The following is a 10,000-nucleotide window of genomic DNA, read 5'->3' as shown; positions in this document are numbered from 1 at the left end:
TTATTATACTACTGTATTGTGAAAATTAGCATAATTCGAGACAAATATTTTTAGGCACTAAAGATCAAATTCAAGACAATAATAACGTTTATAGGTGAGCGCGAATGAATCTGGCAACAGGGCTATTTCAAAAGTCAAACGACGGATCATAATGCCCAGGAGATATTATAAACAATATAATATAAGATCCTTATGCATGTCAGTCAACGGATGATGGAATTACTATTATTAGAATATATATTATGTATCTATGTATATATATATATATATATATATATATATATATATATATATATATATATATTATAAAAATAAAAACCATGAAATAATAGTGCTGATTTTTTGGATAAAAAGAGCTATTTATAAACATTTGAAAGATAATTTAAGATCATTTGACTTCTACAACGTTGTTATCGAGTGTTGCTCTCATCAGGAAGTGGAAGTGAATGTAGATTATTGTGTTTTTCGTATTTTTCTAGAGTCGTGTTTATGGAGGTTCGTAATTACATAAAAGGTGTTTGTTTCTATGTCTGCATGAGGATGTAAGTTCGTTTCTTCTGTTGAGTGTTACCATGTTCGGTTTTGTGATGATGAAGAATTTTTCTTCCAAGCAGAGGTTGCAAATCTTAGAAGAGGAGGAGTACGACTGTGCTCTGGAGATGATTTTCCATGTGATGCTGTGTTGTATGTTTTTTTTTTTATTTGAGGTTCCAAATGTGTTCACTTAGTGTAGTAGAATCTCGTGTATGTTTCTGAAGGAAGATTCATGCAGGTTGTAAAAAAGTGGACTTAACTACAAACTAAAATATGAGGAAAAGACCATTACCACCCCAACAAAAAAACGACAAAGAAAACGACACATAACATGGTTCAACCCACCCTACAGCAAGAATGTGACTGGTGATCATAATTTTGTATACACCTGTTTTTGATTGATCTAAGTTGTCACCAATTCAAACGATGCAAACATTACCTAATGGATATATATATATATATATATATATATATATATATATATATATATATATATATATATATAATATGTTAGTGTTTGTGTGTGTGTGTGTGTGTGTGGATATGTATTTTGCTCACTTCATCACACCAGGATGTCGATAACAATGCTTCATTTTAATCCAGGGAAGACACGGTTCATATAGACGAGTGTAGTTCACAGGACCGGCATAGTTGAGACCCCTTTTGTCGACTGGATCGTAACACATGTCGTCAACTGCATGATGGTAAATAAGGGAAAGATACAAAACATATTATGTAATCTCGTATAGACAGTGAGGCGAAGAAGAAGAAGAAGAAGAAGAAGAAGAAGAAGAAGAAGAAGAAGAAGAAGAAGAAGAAGAAGAAGAAGAAGAAGAAGAAGAAGAAGAAGAAGAAGAAGAAGAAGAAGAAGAAGAAGAAGAAGAAGAAGAAGAAGAAGAAATATTGTTTATTGTAAATACATACTATCTTGTGCTAACTAAAACTACTTACAGTCAGTCATTTTTGCTTTAATCTTAAATGATGATTTAGAATTTCCGAAGGTGTTGAACCTCACAAGGACTTTGTCGGTGATTGATCGGATTGAGTAATCGACTTTGTCACAATATCTGGATTGAAATGACACGAATTTAGTGAATGTTAATTTTATTTTTATTTTTTAACATAATAGATATGATGAACTAGTACTTCTTGATAGTGATTCGAGAATTAAGAAAAACTTAAGTCCAGTGTGGGGAGAAGTTTTGCACACACAAAAAGATGGATTGCACCCTGCAACAAAAGATGGGAATCGCCTTGACAAAAGTAATGGAGGAAAACCTATTGAGACGATGGATATTCTGATGACTTTCTTGTGAGAACTGTTGATGTCGTGTTTTGGCAATGAATTCAATTCTGTTATAGTTCTCCAGAAGAAATGTGAGGATAATGAATTTGTATGTGTGGAAGTATTTCGTTTTATATCCGCCTGGTATTTGTTTCAATTGTTAGGGAATAATGAGTGATGTGTTGTTTATATTGAATGCCCTCTTCCACTTTTCTAAAGTACCGTGAGCCTCGAAATGTTCATCGAGAGTTCTAGCTTGTTGAGGGCATATGTTGTAAAATTTCTTTTATGCGTGGATTTGCAGATTGCCATGACTTCCACTCTTTACGTTGAAACCTGTTCAGTGTTCTTTATGAGTGTTTCCCGAACTGGCATTTTCCAATGTCGGCCTCATTACTGCACTGAAAGCTTAAGACTTTACTTTCTGAGGACACTGGCGCAAGAATCTTAGTGTTCAATTTGCTTTCGGAAATCACTTCCACTTAAGTCCCATTTCAATGGGTGGCTTTTGCAGACTGTGAGGTAGCGGACGCTGTAGAATCGTTGGAGTATCTAGTTTGTTAGGCTGTATCGAAAGTGAATCGGTTTGTTGTTTATGATATATAATATATAACATTATGTTAATGCTGATAATAATAATAATGATGATAATAATAATAATAATAATAATAATAATAATAATAATAATAATAATAATAATAATAATAATAATAATATAATAATAATAATAATAATAATAATAATAATAATAATAATAATATAATGATAATAATAATAATAATAATAATAATAATAATAATAATAATAATAATAATCATAATCATAATCATAATAATAATAATAATAATAATAATAGTAATAATAATAATAATAATAATAATAATAATAATAATAATAATAATAATAATAATAATAATAATAATAATAATAATAATAATAATAATGCGCTTTCCATTTAACCAAACATTTTAACCAAAGCGCTTTACAGATAACGATTTACGCTACGTACATATGTAAAGTCAAAATGAAATATTGAAACAAAATACAAATTGCTTATTACAATCGGCAAGGTGTATAATGAATTTTGAAAAATTTGGCTTTTAAAGCAGATTTGAAGTTTGAGATATTCTAGATTTCTCTAATTGGTTGAGGTGTGTAGGGTATTCCAGAGTTTGGGGCCATAACATTGAAAAGAGCGAAAATAAAAAGATGTTAAATTACACTTTGGTACAGATCATAAAGTGATGTCGCGTAATGACCGAAGTCTCCTGATTCGTGGCGTAAGGTTTATAAGTTCTGAAAGATAAAGGGGGGATAAATTGTTGAGGCAGTTGAAAACTAATAAAGTGATTTTGTAGTATATTCTATAGCGGACAGGAAGCCAGTGCAAATTTTCCAAAAGTGGGGGATTTGGTTGAATTTTCTTTTTTGATATATTATGCCGCTATTGAATTGTGTACCGTTGTAATTTACCAGTTAGATTCAGTAGGAGACCTGACAAAAAGGAATTGCAATAATCCAGTTTTGATAAAACCAAAGAAACCATTAATTATTTGGTGACAATTAAAAACTTTCTGACATGGAATATTCTATTGTTTTCAAAACTCAAAGATTTACAGACATTATTTATATGGAATGACATGGATAGATTTTCATCGAAGATGACCCTACAATCCTAACCTGCTTAGGTAAATGCACTTCACTTTTCTTTATAGTAATGCTTCCAATTTTTAATTGCATTTGGGGGGGGGGGTGGCAATAAAAATATTTTCAGTTTTGGATTCGTTTAGTTAGAGTTTGTTCTCAATCATCCAGTTCTTAATGTCACTCATGCATTTTGAAAACGCCGAATTGTGTCATGAACAAGACAAAGATTTATAACTTTGAGAGTCATCTACATAGAAGTAGAACAGAAAGTTATGGGAAGCAATAATATGGAATAGTGGTTTCATTAAGCAGGATGAAATGTCATGTACCATTTCTTTGATTCGGTTAAAAAGGATGTCGAGTTCGTATTTGAAGCATCAAGTTTTTATTATCCATATCTCTAAACAGTAAACTGGCGTCGGAAAAAAGGTTTAACTCTCTCCTTACCGGCCATTTTCCGGATTGTCCCCAAAACTTCACACCCAACCTATACAAAAATAGATTTATTTCACTCAAACACAAAAGCTGATAGTTCTTGCTATGCATATTTCTTTCTGCACTTCAACGCAGTGTTAATATACTTTAACTATAGCAACCATTTTTCTCCAAATATGATAAACAAGAGAAATTAGAATGAGAAACATTTTGGCTGCATCGTAACGAATGTGACCATTTTCCTATGGGTGGTAAGAAGAGAGTTAATCTGTTTCTTGGGATAGGCATTTTCTGACGTCATATTTATGAAGCTTCTAAATCATAAAGGACCAGGGCAGTGCCTTATGCATATGGTACTCCCAATAATACAATTGGGGGGGGGGGGTATTTTGCTAACTATGACAACTTGCTGAGTTCTGTCGCATGACCAGTTTTTATACAGCAGTGAAGGTTTTGTCTTCTAATGTCTTCCAAATCTGTTTGAACTTGACTTTATTTTATATTCCTAAATTTATAGTTTTCTCATTTTTGGACTAGTTAGCCGAAGTCAAGAATCCATCAATCAATTTGTATTTTCTCGTTTAGTGATTTACAGATTAATTCGAGTGTGGATGTCAGCTGTGATTTACAAGATCGATATTTTCTGAACCCTTGTTGGTAGCCTAATAGGACTTAGTGTTTATCAAGACGGTTCAATACAGCACAATATATGCTATTTGTAACCCATTTTCATTTTACAGATCGGAAAACGTATATTACATGTGATATGCTAATTGTAACCAATTTTCATTTTACAGATCGTTGAACGTATATTACACGTGATATGCTATTTGAACACCATTTTCATTTTACAGATCGTAAAACGTATATTACATGTGATATGCTAATTGTAAACCATTTTCATTTAAAAGTTTGTAAAACGTATTATAATTTTATATTTAAATTGCTCATCGTAAGCATTTATCATTTTATAAATTGCACAATGTCCAACATATTATTCATTGCAAAAAGCTCCTATCCTCTTACAACGTTTTACATGTGACGTGAAACTTGCGAATAGTTATAACATAAACTTGACAACAATCTTACTTGAGACCAATCTGACCAATCCTTGCGTGACGAATCTCAAGCACATCTTTACATTTCTTGCCGTCTTTTTCGATATTAATGTCTTCAAAGTTCAAAACAATGCCAGATGTTTCTTTTTCACCCTGCGTAAAAAACACAATTCGATTAGAAATATGTCAAATAATTTTTTTTTGGATGTTGTGTCACTTTGAATAACATAGAGTTTATCTTGTGTAACATGACGATGAGTCAACAAAGCTAATGTACAAAGATACAATTTAAGTCTATAAAATGACCACGTACATATTACATGATAGAAAACGAATAAAAATGTATTAGTTTTCTAATTTGTTGTAAAATCATAGTTAAATAAATGATTTTAATCTTTTGTATTCTCTCTCTCTCTCTCTCTCTCTCTCTCTCTCTCTCTCTCTCTCTCTCTCTCTCTCTCTCTCTCTCTCTCTCTCTCTCTCTCGCTCTCTCTCTCTTTCTATCTATCTATCTATCTATCTATCTATCTATCTATCTATCTATATATATCTCTCTCTCGCTCTCTCTCTCTTGCTCTCTCTCTCTACCTCTCTCTCTCCCTCTCTCTCGCTCTCTCTCTCTCTCTCTCTCTCTCTCTCTCTCTCTCTCTCTACCTCTCTCTTATTTCATTTCTCAGTTCACACATCACACACATACACACACACATACACACACACATATATATATATATATATATATATATATATATATATATATATATATATATATATATATATATATATATATATATATATATATATATATCTTCTCTACCAACCCCTCTCTTCTTCCCTCTCTCTTTGCGTGTCACTTAAAAAATCATTTGTTAAGATTTTTAAAATCTAGATAATAACAACAAAGGTCTATTTTAGGAGAAATATTTATATTATATTTCTGAATTAACCTAAAACACCCAAACACCTACTCACCTTGATTATCCAAGTACATTCCATATAAGGACGTCAATTGACATTCATTTCAATTGTAGCTTCCGGGTTAGATTTGGTTAGTTTAATGGCATCTCCACAGTCTATATATAGGAAAATAGGATTTGGAAACAAACGTGTGATTTCAAACCACCATATAAGTACTGGACACAAGCCCTTGTGTAATTCATCTTCTGATGGCATCCTGTTCTAGTTTAAATATATAATTTTCGTCTCATCCATCCTCGCTCTTCTCATGCTCTGTAATCCTAACGCTGCTACTAAAATGGTTATCCTGTCATGTGGTTTAATATGGGACTATTCATTGTTTGTTCTACTAAGGACTGGCTACATATACGACTCCAATGTCAACCGAGATGTTATTCACATAACATTAGAATTTCCTGACTCATACAAACCATACCTTAACCCTCTACTTACCAGCCATTTTCAGAATTTTCCCTAAAACTTTACACTCATTCAACACAAAAACAGACAGTTCTTACTCAAACAGACAAGCATCAAGATCAAGCACATTCTATACATAATATTGTTCGCAAATATGGGCCCTGTTACAGAATGTCAAGTTTTTATAGATATTGCAAAAAGAAATTAAAACTGGATAAGAAAAGTGACGGTTGCATTGTAACAAATGTGTCGATTTTCCAATAGGTGGTAATAAGAGGGTTAATATACCTAGTGCAAAGAATTTCATGGATCCGTGCAAACTTAAAAGCTATGAAGTGTACCGTGAGAGTAGTTGAGTCCATAATAAAAAATAGATAAGATCTGAAAAGATGCCAGTGATATAGTGCCAGGTAAATATTATGATATCGCCTAACAGACGCCATGTCCCGCCCTACATGTTAAGTGTTGCCGTTGGCCATGGACCCGGGGGAGAAAAATACAATAAAAATTCAGGGAGAAGAATAAGTTTTCCTGGACGGAGTATGAAACCTCGGAACTTCTGATTAAAATAGAATTAATGGATCAATGATGAACTAAAAGTTCTCGAATATGTAGAGGAAGTTTAACATTTCAGAATAGATAAATCCAAATTAAATTTAGATACCTGAAAAATGCCAGTTATACACTTCCAGGCAATGGAGAAAAAAACTATAAGAAACGTTCAAGGTGGGGGGGGGGGGGGATCAGCCTTTATGAACCCTCAGTGTGGTTTAACACACATTCCCTATATTTTTCCGGTACTGCTGAATATCGAAATCCACAGAAATCTACCTACATCCACCGATGTTTACAGAAATCTGCCGAAATCTACCGAAATCCTCTCCAGTGCAGTGTGAATCAGAGACTATGGTAGGTGGGCACCAGCGGGGATTACACTAGAGACTATAGGATGAGAGCACAAGTGGGATCAAACCAGAGATTATGGGAAGATGAAAAAGTAGTTTCCACTCATCATATTGTGACATTTTGTTTCAGATACAAGGAGACAAATTTTAGCTGCCTGGCCTAAATGTAACAAATTAAACTCAAGCAATCGTATCACTATAAACACCCGTTTTGACCATAACTTATATCAAAAAGACAATCTTTCTTATAAAGAAAATTGAAAACATTCTAATCTATCCCCGGTTCTAGATGTGCGCTCGGCGGCACAAAGTTGAGTCCTTGACAAAGACGCTTTACTCATATTCTCTCACCACACTCAAGTGTCGAAAATCATTATAATTGTGCCATAAATGTCTTTTGTCTTGTCCTACATTTTAGTACAAGATGCCCTTGTCAATCAATTTGATCACATTAAGTTTTAGCGGAAATAGTCCTCTATAGAATGACATTGCTGTAACGTATCGAATAGTAGCTTGCTTACTCATATCAGTTGGTTTGTAGTAGCAGAGTAGCAAATCCAACGACTTTCCTCCTCTGTTTAACCATTTCTCAGTCACTTCATCAACTTTGATCTTGTCTTTACTTGCAATGGTAATTGATTCACGCAAGGAATGCATTCCTAGGACAAATGAATAAATTATTATATTGGAATATGAATTTTTAATTCAATATTTAACTTAAGCAAAATGGTTTCATAATTATCTATCTATCTAGTTCAAGGGAAAGAATGCACATTATATATGAAAATTAAGATGTAATGCGTATTGGGATCAGTAAAATGCACGGGTCGTTCTGTTAAGGTAAATTTAGTTTGGTAAGTGCAGTGCATCCCATGTATATAAATTCTAAATATAACAGAAACCTGGTTATAACATGGACTTTTAAGAGCCTAATTAGTTTCAACAGGGGCTCCAAATCCCAAGAGAGAGAGAGAGAGAGAGAGAAAGAGGGAGAGAGAGAGAGAGAGAGAAGAAAGAGGAGGAGGAGGAGGGGAGTGAAGATATATATATATATATATATATATATATATATATATATATATATATATATATATATATATAGAGAGAGAGAGAGAGAGAGAGAGAGAGAGAGCGAGAGAGAGAGAGGGAGAGAGAGAGAGAGAGAGAGAGAGAGAGAGAGAGAGAGAGAGAGAGAGAAATGAATGAGTGCCATTTGGTTTGCTTCTCTTGGAATTCAGCTAAAACTGGATTCGATTTTAACTGGGATTTTAGGCTGATTCCACAATTACTATTCACTCAGGTTCCACTGTAAAGTACATCATCAAACAGTTCGGGCATCCACAACATCATGACACATGGTCGCTGTTATTTCATAAAAATAGGCTTTTAAGGGTCTTACTTAACAATACATTTCATAGCCTCTTGTAGTGCTCTGTATAAAAAATAAACAAGAATGTTTTCCAAAAATCGTGTGAGGAAAAATGTTTTAACCATTTAACTGCCGTGCCATGGAAAAATACGTATCAAAAAAAATTTGGCCAGAAAACTCGTTCTTCAAATATTAAAATGACCTTCATTTTGGCAACAAAAAAACTCTTAAACCTGGGAATTCGAATGTAATCAAGAATGAAGGGAAAATATCAAGAGAGTGTAAGAAGGGAGGGAACGGTGAAGAGAAAGTCAAAAGACAGAAAGAGGGAGAGGAGGAGAAAGCTGTAGTAAGAGACATTGAGTAAGAGATGTACAGATTGACAGAATGAAAGAGAGAATAAGATATATATATATATATATATATATATATATATATATATATATATATATATAGATAAAGGGAATAAATAGTAAATTAAATAATGGAATACTTCTTATCGATTGGCAGGATCGCTGATATCTGATTAGTGCAAAAGGTTTATCTGTGGGGAAATTATTTTCATCTTCTATAAAGCCTCTATACTGACAGCAAACCTTTACTTCAATTGTCTTTTTCCCATAGAATCCATCTGGCATATGTCCAGATGCACTACTGGAGTCAACCGTGTATTCAAAAGAGCTCTTGATAAAATCTGGTGACAATTTCAGGAATAAATGAATGTATTGTTTTATTGCAATCAAAGATACTATGAGGCATTTAAATCTACAAACAAACAAATGATTTTATTTTCTAGATATATATGCAAAATGTGTTTGGAACATGAAAAATATAGAATGAATAATCTCAAATGACAACAGGATAAGAATTAGATAAATGTATTATTCAAGAAGCTTATTATTTTGGATCGGAGGACTTTAGTATCAATAAATAGTTTCTGTCTAAACTGACAGATGACCTAGTATATGCACATTTTGCACATTGAATTATATATTTTGTTTCCCATTCGACTGGTGTTACGAGATGTAAATAAATTGTAACATAGCTTAACTGTTAGCCTTCAAATGTGACAGCATTATTTTGTAAATAACCATATTTACCAAATGGGCACTTATTTCCCTTCATGAATATACAAAATGTTTCGACAGGCCAGTTGAATTTTTCATCATCCTCCGAATCAAATTTGTCATCTTCAAGATCTCTAGTACAAAAGTTTTATATCTGTTTGCTTTCCTTTCATCGTCCCTTTCACGTGACTGTTGGACGATTTAGAGTTTCCATCTATAAGAAAAACATTTTTTGTTTAAAATTTCATCAAAAAATAATAAAACGATTATTTTTAAATAAAGCAAAGTTTGCTTAAGTAGTCTTTAAAAATTTAATTGAGCTTTTA

At 32.8% G+C, this 10,000-nt stretch overlaps 1 protein-coding gene across 2 annotated transcripts in view; it reads right to left on the bottom strand.

The window, feature by feature from the left end:
- LOC144974597 (uncharacterized) overlaps nt 1-9,883 on the bottom strand; it is an 11,166-nt gene extending 1,283 nt beyond the window's left edge. The window contains exons 1-5 of one of the 2 annotated variants that reach the window (XM_078917618.1): nt 9,708-9,883; nt 9,101-9,301; nt 7,760-7,897; nt 5,929-6,029; nt 4,991-5,112 (exon numbers count right to left, since the gene is read on the bottom strand). In XM_078917618.1, coding sequence (XP_078773744.1) covers nt 5,962-6,029; nt 7,760-7,897; nt 9,101-9,301; nt 9,708-9,732 — 432 coding nt within the window. In that variant the 5' untranslated portion in view covers nt 9,733-9,883 and the 3' untranslated portion in view covers nt 4,991-5,112; nt 5,929-5,961. Of the gene's footprint in view, nt 1-1,092; nt 1,229-1,485; nt 1,602-4,990; nt 5,113-5,928; nt 6,036-7,759; nt 7,898-9,100; nt 9,302-9,707 lie in introns of those variants that run through there. The other variant, XM_078917617.1, reaches the window with a different exon arrangement.
- Nucleotides 9,884-10,000: the final 117 nt, after the last annotated feature.

The sequence above is a fragment of the Berghia stephanieae genome, chromosome 6 (genome assembly GCF_034508935.2).
Source record: "Berghia stephanieae isolate SIO BIC M18660-M18661 chromosome 6, UCSD_Bste_1.3, whole genome shotgun sequence".
NCBI classification, from domain to species: Eukaryota; Metazoa; Mollusca; class Gastropoda; order Nudibranchia; family Aeolidiidae; genus Berghia; species Berghia stephanieae.
The sequence above is the reverse complement of the archived record's forward strand: the minus strand, read 5'-3'. Positions and strand labels throughout refer to the sequence as shown.